Here is a 23339-nt window from a genome sequence, read left to right on the forward strand (position 1 = left end):
ATCTAATAGATTAGAAATTCCATCGTTGTGTAGGTTTTTTTCTTGTTTTCATCCTAATGTAGTTTTAATTTGCTTCTCTTTCATTATGAGGAAGTTTGGGTATCCTTTTTTTCTTTTTCTTTTTTCTTATTTTAATGTTTATTTTTGAGAGAAACAGAGGATGAAGAGGATAGTGGCAAAGAGAGAGGGTGACACAGAATGCGAAGCAGGCTCCAGGCTCTGAGCTGTCAGCACAGAGCCCGATATGGGGCTCGAACCCACTAGCTGTGAGATCATGACCTGAGACGAAGTCAGATGCTTAACCGACTGAGTCACCCAGGCGCCCCTGGTTATCTATTCTTATGTTTAACTATCCGGGTTTATTTTTCTTTCTTTTTAATTTTGTCTATTTACTTTAAAAATTTTTTTTAATTTTTATTAAGCAAGCTCTGTGCCCAGCATGGGGCTTGAACTCATGATACTGAGGTCAAGAGTCTAATGCTCTACTGACTGAGGCAGCCAGGAGCCTCTCTTTATTCTTTTTTAAATAAATGATCTCATTGACCTTTCTGTTGGCATGTGGGTCTTATAACTTTAACACCCTAGTCTTTCTTGGGGTCTTACTATAGATCCTACCCCTGGTATGTTCTGGAAGTGTATGATCTGGGACAGTTTTTAAACTTCCCATTAAGATGTAGCTAGTAAGAATAGTTACCTCATAGAGCCATACAGTATGTATCCAATAAACATAAGAGATTATTGTTGTTAAAGTGAAAGAATCATTTACTTTTTTGCTGTATTTCTATATGTTTTTCTTTAAGGCAGCAATTCTCCTGGTTGATTGTGATGTGCAGATTGATTTCAAAGCCTGTCAAATGCTTTTTTTCTCCCAGATCCTCCTTTTAGAAACTGTAGAAGATTCCTATTGGAGAGGGGCAATGAAGTTGTCTTTAAAAGATAAAAGTTGGGGCGCCTGGGTGGCTCAGTCAGTTAAGTGTCTGACTTTGGCTCAGGTCATGATCTTGCTGTTCGTGAGGTCAAGCCCCACCTCAGGCTCTGTGCTGACAGCTCAGAGCCTGGAGCTTGCTTCAGACTCTGTGTCTCCTTCTCCCTCTACCCCTCCCACCACGTATACTTTTCTGTCTCTCCCTCAAAATAAATAAACAAAAAAAGACAGAAGTTAAGGAGTATGAATTAGTGAGGCATTGTTCTATAAGTCATAGGAATCATTTAAATTCAGAAAGCATTTATTGATATCTATAGTACATGGCAGTGTGCTAGGCATTTTGGAAGCAAGGTAAATAAGATCTAAATTTAAGTAATGAAATGTTTTATGTGTTTTAATAGTGACGTATGAAAGGTTCTATGGAAACTTAGATTAGGTATCAATTAAATACTATAATAGGGACTGTGGAGGAATAGTAGAAGGTAAGTGGGAGTCAGCTATAGAAAGAGGGTCATGAGGTGATGATGTTTGAGGTGAGTCTCTTTTTTTTTTTTAAAGTTTTTACTTATAATGTATAATAAAGTGTCTTAAGTATACTTAAGTGTTCAACAGTGTAAAGATATGTTTCATATGTGTGTATGTACCTGTGATGTATGCACCTGTGTCACCACCACCCTGATGAAAAATATTTTTAGTAAAATAGAATTTCTTTAATGACCCTTTCCAATCTATTCTTCTCCTGTCCTCTGTTTTTCCCTGCAGGCCATATTATGATTTTCCAGTCTATTCTGTCCTCTGTTATTCTCCTCAGGCCATATTAGATTTCTGTCATCTGGTTTAGTTCTGGCTGTACCAGTTTATTTATTTACATTTTAAATGGTTATTTATTTTTGAGAGAGAGAGGGAGGTGGAGAATCCCAAGGAGGTGCTACACTGCCAGTGAGGAGCCTGACACAGGACTTGATCCCATGAACCATGAGATCACGACCTGAGCCAAGATCAAGAGAAGGATGTTCAACCGACTGAGCTACACAGGCACCCCAGAATAGGGCATTTTTAGCTTTGGAAATGACAAACTCTTCTCCAAATTGGTCATATTATTTACATTTCCACCAGCAGTGACTTAGAGTTTTTAGTTGCTCTATCTTATATTATCAAATGTCTTTTAATTTTAGCCATTCTGGTGGATATATAAGTGGTATCTCATTTTTGCTTTCATTTTTATTTCCCCAGTGAATAATGATGAGCACATTTTCGTGTGCTTATGGCTATTTGAATTTCCTGTTTTGGGGAAGTGCCTATTTGAACCCATAAACCATGAGATCATGACCTCAGCCAAAGTCAGATGGCTTAAGTGACTGAGCCACCCAGGTGCCCCTATTGTATAAATTTTTATATATTTTGGATATAAGTTCTTTGTCAGTTATATGCACATCCCTTCTGTGTTTGGTTTCCTAATGGGATCTTTTGAAAAAGTTTTAAATTTAAACGAAATCTAATTTATCAGCTTTTTTTTTTTCAATATATGAAATTTATTTTCAAATTGGTTTCCATACAACACCCAGTGCTCATCCCAACGGGTGCCCTCCTCAATACCCATCACCTACCCTCCCCTCCCTCCCACCCCCCATCAACCCTCAGTTTGCTCTGTTTTTAAGAGTCTCTTATGCTTTGGCTCTCTTCCACTCTAACCTCTTTTTTTTTTTTTTTCTTCCCCTCCCCCATGGGTTCCTGTTAAGTTTCTCAGGATCACATAAGAGTGAAACCATATGGTATCTGTCTTTCTCTGTATGGCTTATTTCACTTAACATCACACTCTCCAGTTCCTTCCACGTTGCTACAAAGGGCCATATTTCATTCTTTCTCATTGCCACGTAATATTCCATTGTGTATATAAACCACAATTTCTTTATCCATTCATCCGTTGATGGACATTTAGGCTCTTTCCATAATTTGGCTACTGTTGAGAGTGCTGCTATAAACATTGGGGTGCAAGTGCCCCTATGCATCAGTACTTCTGTATCCCTTGGGTAAATTCTAGCAGTGCTATTGCTGGGTCATAGGGTAGGTCTATGTTTAATTTTTTGAGGAACCTCCACACTGTTTTCCAGAGCGGCTGCACCAATTTGCATTCCCACCAACAGTGCAAGAGGGTTCCCGTTTCTCCACATCCTCTCCAGCATCTATAGTCTCCTGATTTGTTCATTTTGGCCACTCTGACTGGCGTGAGGTGATACCTGAGTGTGGTTTTGATTTGTATTTCCCTGATAAGGAGCGACGTTGAGCATCTTTTCATGTGCCTGTTGGCCATCTGGATGTCTTCTTTAGAGAAGTGTCTATTCATGTTTTCTGCCCATTTCTTCACTGGGTTATTTGTTTTTCGGGTGTGGAGTTTGGTGAGCTCTTGATAGATTTTGGATACTAGCCCTTTGTCCGATATGTCATTTGCGAATATCTTTTCCCATTCCGTTGGTTGCCTTTTAGTTTTGTTGGTTGTTTCCTTTGCTGTGCAGAAGCTTTTTATCTTCATAAGGTCCCAGTAATTCACTTTGCTTTTAATTCCCTTGCCTTTGGGGATGTGTCAAGTAAGAGATTGCTACGGCTGAGGTCAGAGAGGTCTTTTCCTGCTTTCTCCTCTAGGGTTTTGATGGTTTCGTGTCTCACATTCAGGTCCTTTATCCATTTTGAGTTTATTTTTGTGAATGGTGTGAGAAAGTGGTCTAGTTTCAACCTTCTGCATGTTGCTGTCCAGTTCTCCCAGCACCATTTGTTAAAGAGACTGTCTTTTTTCCATTGGATATTCTTTCCTGCTTTGTCAAAGATTAGCTGGCCATACGTTTGTGGATCTAGTTCTGGGGTTTCTATTCTATTCCATTGGTCTATGTGTCTGTTTTGGTGCCAATACCATGCTGTCTTGATGATGACAGCTTTGTAGTAGAGGCTAAAGTCTGGGATTGTGATGCCTCCTGCTTTGGTCTTCTTCTTCAAAATGACTTTGGCTATTCGGGGCCTTTTGTGGTTCCATATGAATTTTAGGATTGCTTGTTCTAGCTTCGAGAAGAATGCTGGTGCAATTTTGATTGGGATTGCATTGAATGTGTAGATAGCTTTGGGTAGTATTGACATTTTGACAATATTTATTCTTCCAACCCATGAGCACGGAATGTTTTTGCATTTCTTTGTATCTTCTTCAATTTCCTTCATAAGCTTTCTATAGTTTTCAGCATACAGATCTTGTACATCTTTGGCTAGATTTATTCCTAGGTATTTTATGCTTCTTGGTGCAATTGTGAATGGGATCAGTTTTTTTATTTGTCTTTCTGTTGCTTCATTATTAGTGTATAAGAATGCAACTGATTTCTGTACCTTGATTTTGTATCCTGCAACTTTGTTAAATTCATGTATCAGTTCTAGCAGACTTCTGGTGGAGTCTATCGGATTTTCAATGTATAATATCATGTCATCTGCAAAAGTGAAAGCTTGACTTCATCTTTGCCAATTTTGATGCCTTTGATTTCCTTTTGTTGTCTGATTGCTGATGCTAGAACTTGCAACACTATGTTAAACAACAGCGGTGAGAGTGGACATCCCTGTCGTGTTCCTGATCTCAGGGAAAAAGCTCTCAGTTTTTCCCCATTGAGGATGATGTTAGCTGTGGGCTTTTCATAAATGGCTTTTATGATGTTTAAGTATGTTCCTTCTATCCCGACTTTCTCGAGGGTTTTTATTAAGAAAGGTTGCTAAGGGGCGCCTGGGTGGCGCAGTCAGTTAAGCGTCCGACTTCAGCCAGGTCACGATCTCGCGGTCCGTTAGTTCGAGCCCCGCGTCAGGCTCTGGGCTGATGGCTCAGAGACTGGAGCCTGTTTCCGATTCTGTGTCTCCCTCTTTCTCTGCCCCTCCCCCGTTCATGCTCTGTCTCTCTCTGTCCGAAAAATAAAAATTAAAATAAAATAAAAAAAAAAAAAAGAAAGGTTGCTAAATTTTGTCAAAGGCCTTTCTGCATCGATTGGCAGGATTATATGGTTCTTATCTTTTCTTTTACTAATGTGATGTATCACGTTGATTGATTTGCGAATGTTGAACCAGCCCTGCATCCCAGAAATGAATCCCACTTGATCATGGTGAATAATTCTTTTTATATGCTGTTGAATTTAATTTGCTAGTATCTTATTGAGAATATTTGCATCCATATTCATCAGGGATATTGGCCTGTAGTTCTCTAGCTTTTATTTTTTATAGTTAGTGCCTTTTGTATTGTTTAAAAATTTTTGCCTACCTTTAGTGTGTGAAGATGAGGAGGCTCTTACAGAAAAGCTGAGTTTTATTTTATGGTTATAGGAAGATCATTTCAGGTATATATTTAAATAAATTTTGATTCTGTAAAGCTTACCCAGGTGTACAATTTAGTATTTTTTTTTTAGTGTATTCATAGTGTTCTGCAACCATCACCACTACTTAATTATAGATGGAAGTGCCTTTGGGAGAAAGAAAAGGAAACATAAAAGAATGAGTGGACTATTTAGGGAGTAGTATGTTTCATATATATAGATGGTACTTTATTGTGGGAATTTGAAATATTAAAACATTTTTTTTAAAGTTTATTTTGGGGGGAGAGGGAGAGCACAAATAGGGGAGGGGCTAGAGAGAGAGGGAGACACAGAATTCGAAGCAGGCTTCAGGCTCTGAGCTGTCAGCACAGAGCCCAACATGGGGCTCGAACCCACGAACCGTGAGATCATGACCTGAGCCAAAGTTGGACAATCAACTGACTGAGCCACCCAGGTGCCCCTTAAAAAGTTTTTTTGAAGTTTAAATTATTTGTTTTGAAAGAGTGAGAATCCCAAGCAGGCTCCACCCTGTCAGTGCAGAGCTTGACATGGGGCTTGATCTCATGAATCATGAGATCATGACCTAAGCTGATATCAAGAATTGGATGCCTTGATCTCATGGTTTGTGAGTTTGAGCCCCACAACCCCCACATCGGGCTCCCTGCTGTCAGTGTGGAGCCCTCTTTGGAGGGCTTTGGAAATGGAATATGTCTCCTTTGGAATATGTCTCCTCTCTGCCCTTCACCTGCTTGTGTGTGTGTGTTCTCTCTCTCTCTCTCTCTCTCTCTCTCTCTCTCTCAAAAATAAACAAACAAACAAAAAAAGAGTTGGATGCTTAACCAAGTGAGCCACCCAGGCACCCCTGAAATATTTTCAGACCTAGTTCTGTAGACTGGTGAGCCTGGACTATCTAGAAATTAAATGTATAAGCAATTGGTTTCATAAGTTTTTCATATTGGGATGCCTGGGTGGCTCAATCAATTGAGTGTCCGACTTTGGCTCAGGTCATGATCTTGTGGCTTGTGGGTTCAAGCCCCATGTCAGGTTCTGTGCTGACAGCTCAGAGCTTGGAGCTGCTTCAGATTTTATATCTCAATCTCTCTTTTCCCCTCTTCCATTTGTGCTCTGTCTCTCTCTGTCTCTGTCTCTCTCTCTGTCTCTCTGTCTCAAAAGTAAACAAACATTAGAAAAAAGTTTTTCATATTGAATGTTTGAGTATTTGTTGTATAATGAATAAGATGAAGGTAAGGGTCAGAAATAATCATGATTAGCAAAGGCTTTAATAATGCTACTTTGTGGCTTGCACATTACCTACATATTTTATTGTATTACCTATTTTAACTACCTCTTAAAACAATTCTGTGACGTAATTACTGTTTTGCCCTCATTTTATTTATTTATTTTTAAAGGTTTATTTATTTTTGAGAGACAGCGTGAGTAGGGGAGGGGCAGAGAGACAGGGAGACACAAAATCAGAAGCAGACTTCAGGCTCTGAGCTGTCAGCACAGAGCCCAATGCAGGGCTGGGACCCATGAACTGGTGAGATCATGAGCTGAGGTGAAGTCGGACGCTTAACCTACCGAGAAAACCAAGTGCCCCTTATTTTATTTTTTAAAGGTTTATTTATTTAAAGAAAGCAACGAAGGAAGAGAGAGAGGGAGAGAGAAAATCCCAAACAGGCTCCGCAGTGGTAGTTTTAAGCAGCCCGTGTTGGTGTCGATCTTATGAATCGTGAGATCATGACCTTCTAAAATCAAAAGCCTGTTGCTTAACCGACTGAGCCTTCCCAGGTGCCTGCCCTCATTTTATACATGAGGAGATTGATGTTGGAAGAGAAGAAATATTTTCTTTTTTTTCTCTAAGTTTTGGTTTATTTTGAGAGAGGGGATGCAGGGGTGGGGTTAGAGAGAGAGAATCCCAAGCTGACTTCACACTGTCAGCACAGAGCCCAATGCAAGGCTCTAACTCACGAACGGTGAGATCATGGCCTGAGCCTAAACCAGGAGTCAGACCCTTACTCAGCTGAGCCACCCATGCGCCCTGAAATGAAATATTTTCTAAGGTCATGGGCAGTTAGTGGCAGATTCAAGACTTCAGAGGTAGTATAAATCCAGGGTCTGTGTCCTTAACCATTTGTACTCTGGTAATTTATAATGCAGAATGGCTTTTGTGTAATATATGTATTGTATATTTGTGTTTAGATTACTGTTATTACCTCTCACCGTATGTTAGCTTGGAATTTGATTCTAAGGAGTTTGCATTGTATATTTTGGCCTTTTTCATTGTGTTTATAATATGCTTTAAGCATTCACCAAAAAAAATGGTTTTATTCATACCTGAAAAAAATGACAGTGTGGCTGCTCTACAGTTGTGCTTTGTGTGTGGATAATTGATTAAATTACCTTGGGGCACCTGGGTGGCCCAGCAGCATAAGCCCCTACCTCGGCTCAGGTCATGATCTCATGGTTCTTGAGTTTGAGCCCCGAAGTGTGCTGCTCTCTGCTGTCAGTACAGAGCCCGCTTCAGATCTTCTGTCTCCCTCTCTGTCTGCCCCTCCCTTTCTCTCTCTTTCAAAAAAAATTAAAATGAAAAAAATACATAAGTAAAAATAAAAATGTTTTTAAAAATTGATAAGGGTTTTTTTTTAATGTGTACTGTTTTTTCTAAAAATATTTAATTCTTTAGGATGAAGTCTGAATAAAGAAAAGGGATGGAGAATAGGGAAAGGAAGGGCTTAGTATATAGTACCTAAATTTGCCTGACTCTGACAGACCTTGGAATTTCACAACCAGCAAAATTTTTTCTGAATTCCTAGTAGTTGCTTGGTCTTCCACTCTGTCACATGGAAATAAGTATAACAAATGTAATACTTGCTACTACTAAAGAATTTTAATTCTGAAAAGCTTCAGGAAGATAGTATAACTTTAACATCTATAGAAAACCATTGTTTATTTTTTAGTACTTATTTGATTTCTTAACCTGTACAAAGCAAAGAAATAAATGGAATCATTTTGCACCTACATGTAACTTACGTTTTCATTTCTATATTGGACATTGCTTCACATTTATAAATTTATTACTTTTTAATTGTTGTATAGTATTCCTATGTGATAGTTTATCATATTTAATAGTCCTTTCTTGATGGATCTTTTTTTTTTTTAATTTTTTTTTCAACATTTATTTATTTTTGGGACAGAGAGAGACAGAGCATGAACGGGGAGGGGCAGAGAGAGAGGGAGACACAGAATCGGAAACAGGCTCCAGGCTCTGAGCCATCAGCCCAGAGCCTGACGCGGGGCTCGAACTCACGGACCGCGAGATTGTGACCTGGCTGAAGTCGGACGCTTAACCGACTGCGCCACCCAGGCGCCCCTGATGGATCGTTTTTTGCACAGTTATCCCCAATGTAAAGAACAATGTAATTAACATTTTTATAAACTGCTTTTGGGAGCTAATATAAATCCCTAAAACCTATGTTACTAGGTCAAAGAGTATGTAAAGGCTTGCTTTTTATTGTTATTTTTTAAGTTTATTTATTTTGAGATAAAGCTTGTGTGAATGGGGGAGGGGCATGACCTGAGCCTTAATCAAGAGTCGGACACTTAACCACCTGAGGCACCCAGGCATCCTGGATTTTTTCTTTCTGATTTATAAAAACCTTAATATTGGGCCCTAGGTCGCTCAGTCATTAAGCATCTGCTTCGGCTCAGGTCATGATCTCACGGTTTGTGAGTTTGAGTCCCACATCGGGTGAGCTCATGCCCCACTTTGGTTGATCTGGAGTCCCCCATCTGGTGAACTCAAGCCCTGCTTCTCTCTCACTTCCCTGTCTCTCTCTCTCTCTCTCTCTCTCTCAGCCCCTTGCTCACTTGTGCCCTCTTTCTCAAAACCCCATAGCTTAATATAAAGTGTACATGTTTGCTGTAACAGATATTTTGGTCTAGCTTGTCATTTCTCATAAAATTTTGTTCTGCCATCTGGAAGCTTCTGTATATTGATATTGTACATTTCTACATATATACATGTAGTTACACACAATGTAAATGTAAATACATGATTACACAATGTAAATATGTTTCTATAGATTTTCATTACCTTTCTTCCTGTATTATTTTTGTAATTTTAGGTTGGAAATCTTATTAATCTGCTTAAAAGTAGGAAAAACATTTCCCTGCTATGATAAGAATTAAATATTTTTCTTATTTTGACTTTTTTTTTCCTTTACTTTTTATGGTGCTTTTTCTAAAATGCAGAGTTTTAAAACTTAATTTTGAAGTAATTTCAACTTGCAGAGAAGATGAAAAGCTCCCATATATTTTCTCTCTCTCACATGAATGTATAAATTCTATATATCCTAACCCGGATTCACCAATTAATTTTTTACTACATTTGTTCTATATTTATCCATCATCCATTTCTTCATCTGTCTACCTTCCTTCCCTTTCTCCCTCTTTCTCCTTCCTCACCTACCTACACACACATTTTTTGGAAAACGTTTGAGAGGAGCAAAATCCCTAAATACTTCAGTGTGTACATTTCCTAAGAACAAGGATATTCATTTACGTAACCTTAGAATAGTTGTCAAGACCCAGAAATTTAACATTGATGCTATTAGCTATTGAAGTTCACTAATTGTCCCACTAATGTCTTTTGTAGCAGGTTTTTTTTTGTTTGGTTGGTTTTTTTGTTGGTTTTATTTGTTTTTAATTTTTTTTTTCTCCATCTGCTTAGAATCCAGTTGGGGATCTCATATTGCATTTAGTTTTCATAAAGTTTTCTCAGCCTTTCTGTATTTTTCATGGCACTGATATTTTTGAAGAAGATAAACCTTTTATTTTGTAGTATATTCCCTGTTTTGGGATTGTTGGTAATGATGAGATTGGGTTTATGAATTTTTGGAGAAAATACAACAAAATTCTCACTCTTATGTCAAGGGATACTTGATGACAGTTTGTTCCATCGTAGATAATGTTACCTAGATCACTTGATGAAGGTGGAATTTGCCAAGTTCTCCACTGTAAACTTATTCTTTGTCCCTTTATAATAGTTTTGGAGAGATACTTTGAACGTACGTAAATAAGTTGTTTCCCATTGGAATTAGTTTTAGTTTCTATTGATGATTCTTGGCCGAATCAATTATTAATATAAGGATTACAAAATGAGTATGTTTTCTGCTTCTCAATCTAAACTTTTTGTTAAGTATTCTACTTATAGAGCCTTCTTTGTTCTTTATATGTCTGTCTGCCAATTAATCATTTATTTAGGAATGGACTTGTGGGGGTTTTTTTTGTTTTGTTTTGTTTTAAATTTTTCTTAGTGTTTATTTTTGAGAGAGAGAGAGAGAGAGAGAGAGAGAGAGAGAGAGAGATGGAGCATGAGTGGAAGAGGGGCAGAGAGGGAAACACAGAATCTGGAGCAGGCTCCAGGCTCTGAGCTGTCAGCACAGAACCCAAGCTGGGGCTTGAACCCACGAACCATGAGATGATGACCTGAGCCGAAGTAAGATGCTTAACTGATTGAGTCACCCAGGTGCCCCTTAACTTGTGTTCTTGTTTTATTCCTTGGTTTGTAATTCATGACTATTATTTTGATGCTCATCTAATCAGATTTTAAAATATTGAATATATCTGAATATATATATCTGAATATATATGTAGTTTCTGGGGCAACTGTCTAAATATTTGAAGGGTAGTAGTCTCCATTGTAGTGTTGGCAATGGCAGAGGCTTGAAACTGAAAGTCATTAAGACCTAAGTAACTTGTTATTAGAAATAAAAGAAAGTCGTGGATGTGTCATTAGGTTTAAGGCTAGTTTTATGTTTCCTAAACTTAATGTCTGATAAGAAGATAGTATCATATGAAAATAATCATGTTAGCTTATGAAACTTTAGTTTTGTAAAATCAATGTACTCTTAAAATGCAAATACAGTTTCTTTGCCAAGGGCTTTTATGATACTTATATTTGATAATTAAAGTACAAGGATTGTTCCTAGATAAAATTCCCCCACCTCACGTTCACTTTGTCAGGTATATATACCTGTGCTTTATATATACATTTGGACTTTGTGGGAAGGGGAGTTGCTGCTGCCATTTTGTTAAATGTAGTGAAATATTTTAGTTATTAAAGGTTTGGAAAACATTACATGTGTTGGAATGCCTGGCTGGTTCAGTTGGTAGAGCGTGGGACTCTTGATTTTGGGATTGTAAATTTGAGCCCCACATTGGGTGTAGAGATTACTTAAAATCTTTGAAAGCAAACAAAACATTACTTGTGTTCACAGTAGTAGAATATGGCAATATTTTAAACTGGTCTTCTTTTTTTTCCTTTTCAATTTAAATTTGATTCTTGTTATCTGGTGTTAAGCTTTATCAGAGCCAAGTGGCTTCAATACCACCACACTTAGAAATACATATTTTGCCTAACTGAAGAAAAAAAAAAGTAGTTATATACAGCATGTTTGGTGATTCTTTTGATTTCCTTTATTGCTAATGGGGCAGTGGTTTGTCTTGATGGATTTATATATGTTTGAAATTATGTAGTTATACTTTTTATGAGATAAGCTCGATATGTAGTTTTGCTTCCCTTACATGTTTCTCCTTACTTTGAACAGAGTATAGTTATTTAATTATCTCGGGTTAATTTATTTATTGTGACTTTTCCTTAGCAGATAGCGTCCTGTAGCTCAATATGATTGACTCCATTTGTAATATTGACACATTTGAATAACTTCTCATTGTGTTAGAGTAGTGCTTGAAAACTCAGATTTTCTTTCAAGCTTGATACATAAAGTAACCATTCTTTTTAGGTGTTTTGGAATCAAAACCCTAGCCTACATTCTTGATAAAGAAAAAATTTTTTATCAAACCATATTTAACCTATGATAACTTTACAGTTGTGCATTCAGGCAGTTTCTGGTAATTTGTTACATAGTGAATGATACTGGTATTCACTGTGGTGGATGATGAAATAATTTCCTTCTCATGTTCTTTAATGGACCTGTTTTGTAATGATAGTTAATTTTGATAATTTTTAAATCGCTTGCTTTTTTTCCCCAGGTTTTTGAGGTATAATTGACAAATAAAATTGTAAGAAATTTAAATTATACATCGTGGTGATTTGATACGTGTATACAGTTGTGAAAGTATTCTCTCCATCCAGTTAACTCATCCATCACCTCATATATATATATGTATTTTAATATATATATTTGTAAGAATCTTTTTAAGACACATTCTCTGGGGCGCCTGGGTGGCGCAGTTGGTTAAGCTTCCGACTTCAGCCAGGTCACGATCTCGCGGTCCGTGAGTTCGAGCCCCGCGTCAGGCTCTGGGCTGATGGCTCGGAGCCTGGAGCCTGTTTCCGATGCTGTGTCTCCCTCTCTCTCTGCCCCTCCCCCGTTCATGCTCTGTCTCTCTCTGTCCCAAAAATAAATAAAAAACGTTGAAAAAAAAAATTAAAAAAAAAAAAAAAAGACACATTCTCTGTAATAATATGAAGCTTTAAATACCCTATTCTCCTAGCTTTAATTCTTCTTTGACATTTTGTATGTCTGTATTTGAAGCTCCCTAGCCTTGGGGCGCCTGGGTGGCGCAGTCGGTTAAGCGTCAGACTTCAGCCAGGTCACGATCTCGCGGTCCGTGAGTTCGAGCCCCGCATCAGGCTCTGGGCTGATGGCTTAGAGCCTGGAGCCTGTTTCCGATTCTGTGTCTCTCTCTCTCTCTGCCCCTCCCCTGTTCATGCTCTGTCTCTCTCTGTCCCCCCCAAAAAATAAATAAACATTGAAAAAAAAAATTTGAAGCTCCCTAGCCTTGGCAGCCAGTGCTTATTAGGAGGCTCTTGCTGACCAAACATGGAATTATTTGACTATAAATAAGAATAATAACTGCATTGGTCATCGTGATTCTAAAAGACAAAAAAATGATTCCCTTTATTCCCCCAAAAGAAAAACGAGTTGGTCACCATTGGACAATGACAGGGATCTCATTATTTGGAAAGCTGTTAAGACTGAAGTAGTTCCAGGGGCGCCTGGGTGGCGCAGTCGGTTAAGCGTCCGGCTTCGGCCGGGTCACGATCTCGCGGTCCGTGGGTTCGAGCCCCGCGTCGGGCTCTGGGCTGACGGCTCAGAGCCTGGAGCCTGTTTCCGATTCTGTGTCTCCCTCTCTCTCTGCCCCTCCCCCGTTCATGCTCTGTCTCTCTCTGTCCCAAAAATAAATAAACGTGGAAAAAAAAATTAAAAAAAAAAAATAATAAAAAAAGACTGAAGTAGTTCTTCCTTTACTGTATAAACTGTGCTACTGGCTGTCCAAATCCTGGTGCTAGAGTTGCATCCAGGACTAGTTAAATCAGAATCTGGGGCACACGGCCAGGCATTTTGCTATGTTTAAAAAAATTGAGGGGCACCTGGGTGACTCACTCAGTTTAGTATCCGACTCTCACAGTTCGTGAGTTTGAGCCCTGCACTGGGCTCCGTGCTGACAGCGTGAGCCTGGTTGGGATTCTCTCTCTCCCTCTCTCTCTGCCCTCTTCCCTGCTTGCTCTGCCTCTCTCTCAATAAATTACATTTTTTAAAAAAAAATTAGGTGATTTGGATGTGTGCTTAGGCTTCAGAATTACTGTTCTACAAGATATTTCTCTTACCAGGTACTCTATACTAACTAAGCAGCATTTCTATGGTAAATGTGACTGCCAGTTCAATGGTCTTTGAAAGGCGGGGAGAAAGCATTGAGGGGAAAAAGATACGCTGTGTGTACTGTGTGCATGTCACATTTGGGATCTTATTTTTATTGATGTAACCTTTCTTTTCTAGGCCTCTTTTATACCACACTTGCCTATTCTTCATCCCTCCAACCTCTATTTCCAAAGCCATTGGCTGCTGCTCCTGTCTAGTCAGTTTTGCTGATCTCTGCTTGGTATACCTGACTTCTAAATGTTGGAGAGTGCTCTCAAAGTTCTTACCCTAGGTGTCCTTTGGTTTTAAATACTAGTAAATACTTTTTATATTCTGATTACTCTCAGATGTTTCTCTCTAGCCCTAACAATATTCCCTCTTGGATTCCAGAATGGAATATTTGGCTTGGATGTCTAATAGAGTATCTTGAACCTAACATGTACAAAATCTTGAGGTTTTTCATTTCAAACGTGGTTCTATTCTAGACTCGGTAAATAGTAAGATCAAGGGCTCTGACTTTAAGAGCCCTGTATCATTCTTGATTCCTCTCTTAACTTCTCCTGTACTCCTGTAAATACATTAGCAAATCCTGTCAATTTGACCCTCTGTATATTAAAAAAATTTTTTTTAACGTTTATTTATTTTTGAGAGAGGGACCAGAGCACGAATGGGGGACAGGCAGAGAGAGGGGGATACACAGAATCCAAAGCAGGCTCCAGGCTCTGAGCTGCCAGCACAGAGCCCAATGTGGGGTTGGAACCCATGAACCACAAGGTCGTGACCTGAGCCAAAGTCAGATGCTTAACTCTGAGCCACCCAGACACAGATCCTCATTATATTTTGAATATGACTGCTACTTCTCACTCTACTCTTTTATCCCCCGTTTATCTTCTGTGGTTCTGTTAGTCACTCAGTTTGAAATCCATGATAACTTCTCTTTCCAAATTAAAATCCCTATTTCTTAGCATGATGCATAATAAGATCTTCATACCTGTTATTTATCTGCTTCATGACTCATTTGTTCCTTACTGTAGTGTTCCAGCCATAAGAACTACTTGTAGTTCTCAAATGAATCACAATCATTGTGGCTGTGCTTTCTACTTGGATTTTTTGTTTGTTTGTTTGTTTGTTTGAGAGACAGCAAGTGTGTGGACCCATGTGAACAGGGGAGGGGTGGAGAGGGACAGACAGAAAGAGAGAATCCCAAGCAGGTTCTACACTGTCAGTGCAGAGCCCACCACGGGGGCCGATCTCGGGAACCGTGAGATTCTTGAGCCAAAATCAAGAGTTGGACGCTCAACTGACTGAGCCACCTAGGCATCCCTCTACATGGAATTTTTAAAAGCTTTTTATTTTGGAAAAATGTTAGATTTACAGAAAAGTTAAGCTGCAGAGATATAACAGACTATTCATGTGCCTTCACCTAGTTTGTTCCCCTTAGTGTTGCCTCATTCATATTACTGTGATACATTTGTCACAACTAAAAAAACCAACATTTCTACCCGCCCGGAATTTTTATTTTTCTTTAGATTACCTACTTTATTAATAAATACTACCATGTCTCCTGTGAAACTGATGTTTTGTCCTCGGTGTTTCAGTAGCCCCTTGTAGATTTTCATAGCACTTCTGGGAATATATGAATAAGGCAGTCTTAGTACTAGAAAAGACATTGTTAGTATTGCTTAATTTGAACATGTTTGGGGCAAAAAATAAAAACAGTGATTCCACATTTTAGAACAGCTGCTTGACCACAACAGTAGTCAGTATATAGAGAGTATTTCAGTGGATTTGGGAAATAGATCATTTAAAGCATTTGGTATCCAACAGCCAGATTTTCCCCTGATTGTTGAAATCAGGACATCAATGTGGTGGCTTGAATTCATGGATCATTGTATGTGTTGGGGAAAAAATGAATCTTTGAACATTAAAACCACATTCACCATGAAATGCTCTTGTTGAGAGGAATGAAAGTCCACTTGAGGCAATAGCTGATTTGTCTCTTACCTTGTTCTCTGTGATATATACATAATGGATGGAATTTTCATTAGATGATGCGTAAAATTATTTTCTAGGGTAAAATTTGTATTTAAGTGAAATGTGTCTGATTCTCGTATTTCTTTTTAATAAAGGACTCTCTTCATTTTAAATTCTCATTGTACTTTTAGGTTTTCTTTTTTAGATTTGTTTATGATTCTTGATGGATGAATGATTAAAAGCAAAGATAAAACTATTTTCTAGTAGAATTCTCATTATTCGTTTCCAGAGCATTGAATCACCACTGATTAAAATACACTTGTGATATTTACTCAGTTCTAGATGCTTTCAGGGCCTATTCGTTGCAGTCTTGAAGGATTCTGGGACAAAATGTATCTGCTAGTGTATTGGGACCCTTAAAATTAAGGGTAATGCTGGATGGAATTATATCACAAAATCCTTCTGAATTTAAACCTGAGGGCTTGAATCTGAAACTGTTACTGTCATCTCTGCCTTAATTGTATTCAGGTAGCTATTTGGAAGTTTGAAATGTGATGTTTTTCCAACAGATTTGTTTGAATAACCAATATTAAACTGGGAATTCCAGGGCAAAGACTATCTTACATTGTATTCCTTAAAGTATCTGACACATGGGCCACCAAAGACAATTAATGTATGTTTTTAAAGTAGATGTTAGGAAATACAGGGATGATATCTTCTAAAATTAAAAAGTAAGAAAAATAAATACTCTGTGGCTTTATCCTGTGCAGTACTGTGTAACACAAATATGTGTGAACCAAATATATAATTTTAAATTCTCCAGTGTTTCATTAAAATAATTGAAATGGATGAAAATAATTTAAACAATATCTTTGGCTTAACTCCTTGTATTGTTTCAACATCTTAGCAATATACAGAATTAATGAAAGTTTTTGCTTTTTTGGGTACTAAATCTTCAAAGTTCAGTGCATATTTTATACTTAAAATATTTTTTAAGAAGAGCCATATTTCAAGTGCTTAGTACTATAGGTATCTAATGATTAAAATGTGTTGGACAGTGTAAAACTAACCAATGAGGGTAATTTTACTTAAGCCTTCTCATTTCAGATGCTGAATACTTGATCTTTATTTAGATTTCAAAAATTTGTAGTTGGAGAGGTAGATTCACATAGCAAGCTATTGCAGATACATTTAAAAGCTTTTCAGTAGTGAAATTGAGTATCAGGTATTTAATTGGAAATTAAAATGGAAGGGCTGGCCTGAATGTTAATAGTAAAAGATTACTTTTTTTTTTTGCTTTTTAAAGATTTTATTTATTTATTATTTATTCTTTTTTAATATGCAGTTTATTGTCAAATTGGTTTCCGTACAACACCCAGTGCTCATCCCAACAGGTGCCCTCCTCAATAAAAGATTAATAAAATAAACTGAAAATAACAAGTGTTGACAAGGATGTGGAGCTAGCTGGTGGTTATACAATGTTGTGAATGCACTAAAGACCACTGCATTATATACTTTAAAGTGTTACGTGAATTTCACCTCAATAAATAAAAATTAATTTAAATAAAATTAAAATTTTGTTTCTTAGTTACAGTTGCCTTAAAGTGTTAAGTAGCAACATTTGGCTAGTGGCTTTTGTGGACAGTGTCGTTCTATGGCAGTGTGGTAATCAATAGGAGATGGAAACTTTTAAAAAGCATTATTTTTTCTTGGCACTTGAAATATATATATTTTTTTAAATATAAATTTTTTAATTCTAAGAATTCAGTAACCATTAGATGCTAAACTTTTCATCACCAGAATCTGTAGCTGAACATTCTTGATACAGGCTGAGGGTAACACTATTGATAGGGTCATTGTAAGACTTGAATGAGGAGCACCTAGGTGGCTCAGTTGGTTAATTGTCCAACTTTGATTCAGGTCATGATCTTGTGGTTCTTGAATTCGAGCCCCACTTGGGGCTGTCTGCTGTCAGCACAGAACCTGCTTTGGATCCTCTGTCCCCCTCTCTCTCTGACCCTCCCCTACGTGCACTTTCTCAAACTGACTGTCTCTCTTTCTCTCAGAAATAAACATTTAAAAAAGTATTAAAAGAATTGAGTGAAATACTTTCAAGCACTGGATATGGTTAATTGCTCCTTTTCAGGGTTCCCATAGCACTCTGCTCCCTAAGCCTAACTGTAGTTCTTTAAGGTGTCATATGCCTACTGACATATTGTAAGCTCTTTCAGGGGGGTACTGTGTCTTATTCATCCTTATACTTCTAGCATCTTGCATGGTGCATAGTACATAGAGTAAATATTTTTTATTTTATTTTGAGGGAGAGAGAGCTCGCGTGTGCAAATGGGGGGGGGGGGGGAATCCCCAAATAGGCTCCGTGCTTGAGCCTGACACAGACCCGATCCCACCACCCTGAGATCATGACCTGAGCCGATACCAGGAGTCAGATGCTCAACTGACTAAGAGCCACTCTGGTCCCCCTGCCCCGTGCCCTTAAAAAAAAAAAAAATTTTTTTTTAAATAAGTATTTGAACTAAAACCTTGAATCATTCCTCTGCCTCTTAGTGTACACCTTAGAATGGGCAAAGGTTTTTATTAGCAATGCTGAGTGCCATTAAGCCCATAAAAGGTCTGTTGTATACAGAATAAATAGAATATTTATGAATGGCACTGCCTAAGGGGCTTGCTCTGAAATGTTTCAGCCAGCATCAGTTTTACCAGAATCTATAAATACTTGAGTTCTTCAGGTATATTTAGAAATAGCTATGATTTGCAAGGTGGTTGTGGATACACACACACATATGTATACGTATATATATTCATAAAAGTATGTTCTTGCCTTCAAAATACATGGAGAAAGGATTAATTGCGATACGTAGATAAGCAGTCTGAAAGTGTGAGGGTATCTTCAAAGGAGGATGAGTTTTTTTTTAATTATTTAATTTACATCCAAGTTAGCATATAGTGCAACAATGATTTCAGGAGTAGATTCCTTAATGCCCCTTACCCATTTAGCCCCCCCCCCCATCCCCTCCAGCAGCCCTCTGTTCTCTATATTTAAGAGTCTCTTAGGTTTTGTCCCCCTCATTTTTATATTATTTTTGCTTCCCTTCCCTTATGTTCACCTGTTTAGTATCTTAAATTCCTCATATGAGTGAATTCATATGATATTTGTCTTTCTCTAATTTTGCTTAGCATAATACCCTCAAGTTCCATCCATGTAGTTGCAAAGGGATGAGCTTTTCTTAAGTTGGGTAGATTTAGAGAGACTGAATAAAGATATGATCCCTAGTAGAGAGGTGAAGTTTAAAATGGTAAAGTTGCCTGGATTGAAAGAAAGAGCCTGGAAACATGTACATTTTTTTGTGGTATTATCTAGATAAACTCTATTGTACGTTGAACCACCTAGGAACAATGTGATAGATTTATTTGGTGTTTGACATGATTTGGCGGATTTGGATGCTTGGAGTTTGGTTGTCAAGTCAGAATCTAAGTAAATTGGCTTAGTTACCAATAGAAGAGCCCCTGGAAATCTAGCTATGAATTTTGCTGTGGTGATCATTTTGTAAATGGCATTTGTTTTAATTGCTAACATTCACTTGTTAGATGTCATACACTTTGTACTGTAGCTAATTTGTTTATTATAATTTTAGTGATATCTAAACGTTCTGCATTCATTGTTGGAGTAGCAGATTTGCCAGGTGACTTGGGTAGTTATCTCAGTCTTGGCAAGTGCTGAAGGCTAAAGAGGCAGGCAGTATTTAATGGAACTTAACGAGTTGGGTAAAACCAACCCTGAGGGTAAGTCTTCTCGGAGTGGCTGGATCTAATTGTTTAAAAGTCAGTATCACTGTATTTCTTCCCTGTTACAACAGGGTAGAACAGTAGGGAGGCTGCTGAATGTATTGAAGTAGTATATATGGTTAAGATAAAAATAATTTTAGAAATCTAGGAGTCTCCAGGTGCCTCGGTGGCTCAGTTAGTTAAGCATCCGACTCTTGATTTCAGCTCAGGTCATGATCTCACATGTCAGGAGTTTGAGCACCGTGTCAGGCTCTGTGCTGACAGCACGGAGCCTGCTTAGGATTCTTTTCTCTCCCTCTCTCTCTGTCCTTCCCATGCTCATCGCGCTCTCGTGCTCTGTCTCTCAAATAAATAAATAAACATTAAAAAAGAAATCTAGGAGTCCCAAGTAATTGTCAGGATATGTAATTCTCTGATTTAAAAAAAAAGTTACTGTTTTTCTTAGCAAAATGATTAATTCAAGACCCGATTTTTCTGGGAAGAAGATCTCACTATCTTTGTCTTGTGTACAGTGGGAAGAGCAGTAAACTGGAGAGTCGTGACACTAGAGTTTTATTTCCCAGCTCTGCCACTGCCTAATGTGTATTATTTGGGGCACCTTATAAAAAGAAAGGGTGTAGTAATCTCTCGTAGTTTCTATCTGGAATAGTTCTATAGTGTTACTCATTTACTTCTGAAAATAACAGAATATTCACTCCTTCATATACTTGTGCCTTGCATGGCATCCCTGACATCCTTTTTTATCTTTATCTAGTGTGTTGTTGGTGGCTGCAATGCCAGCTTTGCTTCTCAGGGAGGGCTAGCTCGCCATGTACCCACACACTTCAGTCAGCAGAACTCCTCAAAAGTTTCTAGCCAGCCAAAGGCCAAAGAAGAATCTCCTTCTAAAGCTGGAATGAACAAAAGGAGAAAATTAAAGAACAAAAGACGACGTTCATTACGTAAGTTTTTCACTAAAAATCTGTATGTAGTAGATAGCTTTTGTTTCTATGTTGGGCTTTCATGCAAATTCAGGTTTTACTGTTCTTTAACTCTGTGTATTTTTGTTAACAGTAATAAACAGATGGGATCCCTTGGGTGTTAGTGTGAGAGTTCAGTGATGTATGTTTTGTCTTACCTTTCTAGTTAAGAGAGGGTAAGTATATGTGGCCTTAGAATACAAAGTCTGTATACAGTTAGAGTTTGAGGGGTCCTTTGATTCTGCTCTAAAACAAGAAAATTTAAAATACGGCGGTGTTGGTATTTTAGAAAATTTGAACATGTTAAAGGTAATAATGAAGTAAAAGTAACCAATCTGCTGCAGAGTGGTGTGTGTGAATAGCAAAACTATTGGTAGTGTGTGTCTCTGTACTTAAATGTGTTGTAACACATATGTTAATATGTTTACCAGATTATGAAATGTATCCTCAATATTTAGGATATAGTCTAGATGATAAGTTTTATAAACGCGGGGAGCAGGAATTGATGTTGAAGCTCCAGAGCCTAGCACTCTGCCTGGTTTGTGGTGTCAGCTGGCTGATTCAGCACATCCTGAATGGAGAGAGAGAATTGACTGAAGCTGTTATTGAAAGGGAGTCCACTGCAAGGGTGAACTAGATAGAAAAAAAATAGATTGTACCTTACCTTTTCTCTTGGGATTTGATTAGACCGTAGAAGAGACTCCAGACACTAATCCAGACTAGAAGGCTTGTCTCTAAAATGTTCAATTTTTTTTTGTTACTACAAAGCTACAGTGGACAAATGAACAAACCATGGGTGACAAACTTTTCTAAGCTCTCTTTTAAGTTTCTTATTTTTGAAATAAATGTTTATTTTTCAAAGTTGGCTATTGAATTTAGGTTATGGATCCATTTTCCTTTTGACTTCCTTTTAGAAAAACAGAAATTACATCTGTTTTTTTTTTTACTTGAATATTGATGTGGTACTTGGAATCACACAGAAAATTGCTAAATACATATTATGGTATTCAAAGTTGGGAATCACTTTCCCCCCTCTTTGACTCAGTAGCCTCATTACTATTTTCATTTCTGTGTATACGTAGTAATCCTTTAAACTTACTGACTGTTTCGTATTATTTGGTAGTATCTATGCAATTTGCTAGTTCTTTTAAAGAGAATGGATTAGTTAAATATCTAGTTCTTTCTTAGAGAAGGAGGGACTGCTTAAGTGTATGGCCTCTTTTGAGAGTGTTGTTTTTTCCAGTATTAACTAGTAAAACAGGCTGTGTAGGGAGAGTGGTGGGGAAAAACAATCTTTTTGTTTCCTGTTTTATGGGGGGAGAATAAAGATAATCCTGAGTATATGAGCTTTAAAAGATTCAGGAGCTGTCGTTGTGAGCAGTCACTATTAAGATTTGAATGGCAGGGTTGCTGCTGTTGCAGTCCATTCCTTCTTTAAAAATGTGCCTATCTGTAGCAGTGTAGTAAAATCATCACTTTGCTAGTGCCTTCCTCATGTGATTCAGAAAGGTCATTTTCACTTAACTGGGAGAGAGGTATATCAATGAACAGTAGAACTGCAGCTTAAGTCATTTTCTCTTTGATACAATTTATAAAATTTATTTCAAAGCTTTTCTGTTTTAACGTACTTCAAAGTAAAGTGGAAAGAAGAGTACAATAAATACTTGCATATCCTTCATTTAGAGAATATGCCATATTTGCTTTATCTCCCTATATATGTAGGTTTTTTGTTCTGATTACAACATAGATTCTAAGAATGCATCTCCTAAGAATATTCTTTTACATAACTATAGTACTGTTCTTGGGAAGGATACCCATAATACCATATCTGAAGGGCAAAAAAAGAAATCAGGTGGTATGTTTAATTCTGAACCACAGGAAAATAGAGCCTCTATTTTTGTGGTCTCCAGAAGTTTTTGATTGTACAGTTCATCAGTTAGAAAAAAAAAATGCTTGGGCACCCTATCCCAACATGTACTTACACAGTACACACAGGTAATGCTGCTGATGCACGTTATAAAACAATTACCAAGAAGGATATATGAAAAAAACATTGAGATGGAATAAAAAAAGTAGTGATACTGTTTTCTTCCCTTACCCTAATGGATCATGACAAGACCTGCTTTGGAGACTATTATTTTAGTTTCTATTTTTCTTAAGTGCTTATCATGCTCAGGAAAAAGCGTATTTGGAGAGCATGGACAGAATAGAGTATGCTTTATTTTCCTCCCAGTAGCCACAAATCTAACAGGAAGGGAATTTGTTTCTCAGTGTTTAAGTAAAATCATGACTTTTTTATTCCATAAATGTCAGATATTTTTTTCTTACTGATTTCCTGTTGCATTCCTAGTGTTGTGGGTTCTGCTAGTTTATTACTTGATGTTGTTTTGCTTATTTCCTTTTGAAGAAAGATCCAGTAAAAAAAGAGCTACTTAGGTTGTTGTATTGAGTATGCCAACTGGTGAAACATTTCCCCACAAAAGCTCTGGTGGATTTGTGTAGGTGTTCTGAGAACTCCATGATTAGTAGAGGAAAATCCACTTCATATAGTAGTAAATCAGAATAATGTGGTAAATCAGCATACAGGTAATTCAGAATATGCTGTAGCAGGAAATCAAGCCCTCTCTTTTAATGTCAATAAAATGTAATTCTTAATTACATATGATCTTGAAAAAATACA

At 37.6% G+C, this 23339-nt stretch overlaps 1 protein-coding gene across 3 annotated transcripts in view; it reads left to right on the top strand.

The window, feature by feature from the left end:
- The window catches only part of AEBP2 (AE binding protein 2), a 71272-nt gene that overhangs the window by 32981 nt on the left and 14952 nt on the right, over positions 1-23339 (top strand). For 2 of the 3 annotated variants that reach the window (XM_043563320.1, XM_043563321.1), the window contains exon 4: positions 20455-20641. The exons of the other annotated variant lie outside the window; for it this stretch is intronic. In XM_043563320.1, the coding sequence (XP_043419255.1) occupies positions 20455-20641 (187 nt within the window). The remainder of the gene's footprint in view (positions 1-20454; positions 20642-23339) is intronic. 3 annotated transcript variants of the gene reach the window in all.

The sequence above is a fragment of the Prionailurus bengalensis genome, chromosome B4 (genome assembly GCF_016509475.1).
Source record: "Prionailurus bengalensis isolate Pbe53 chromosome B4, Fcat_Pben_1.1_paternal_pri, whole genome shotgun sequence".
Lineage (NCBI taxonomy): Eukaryota > Metazoa > Chordata > Mammalia > Carnivora > Felidae > Prionailurus > Prionailurus bengalensis.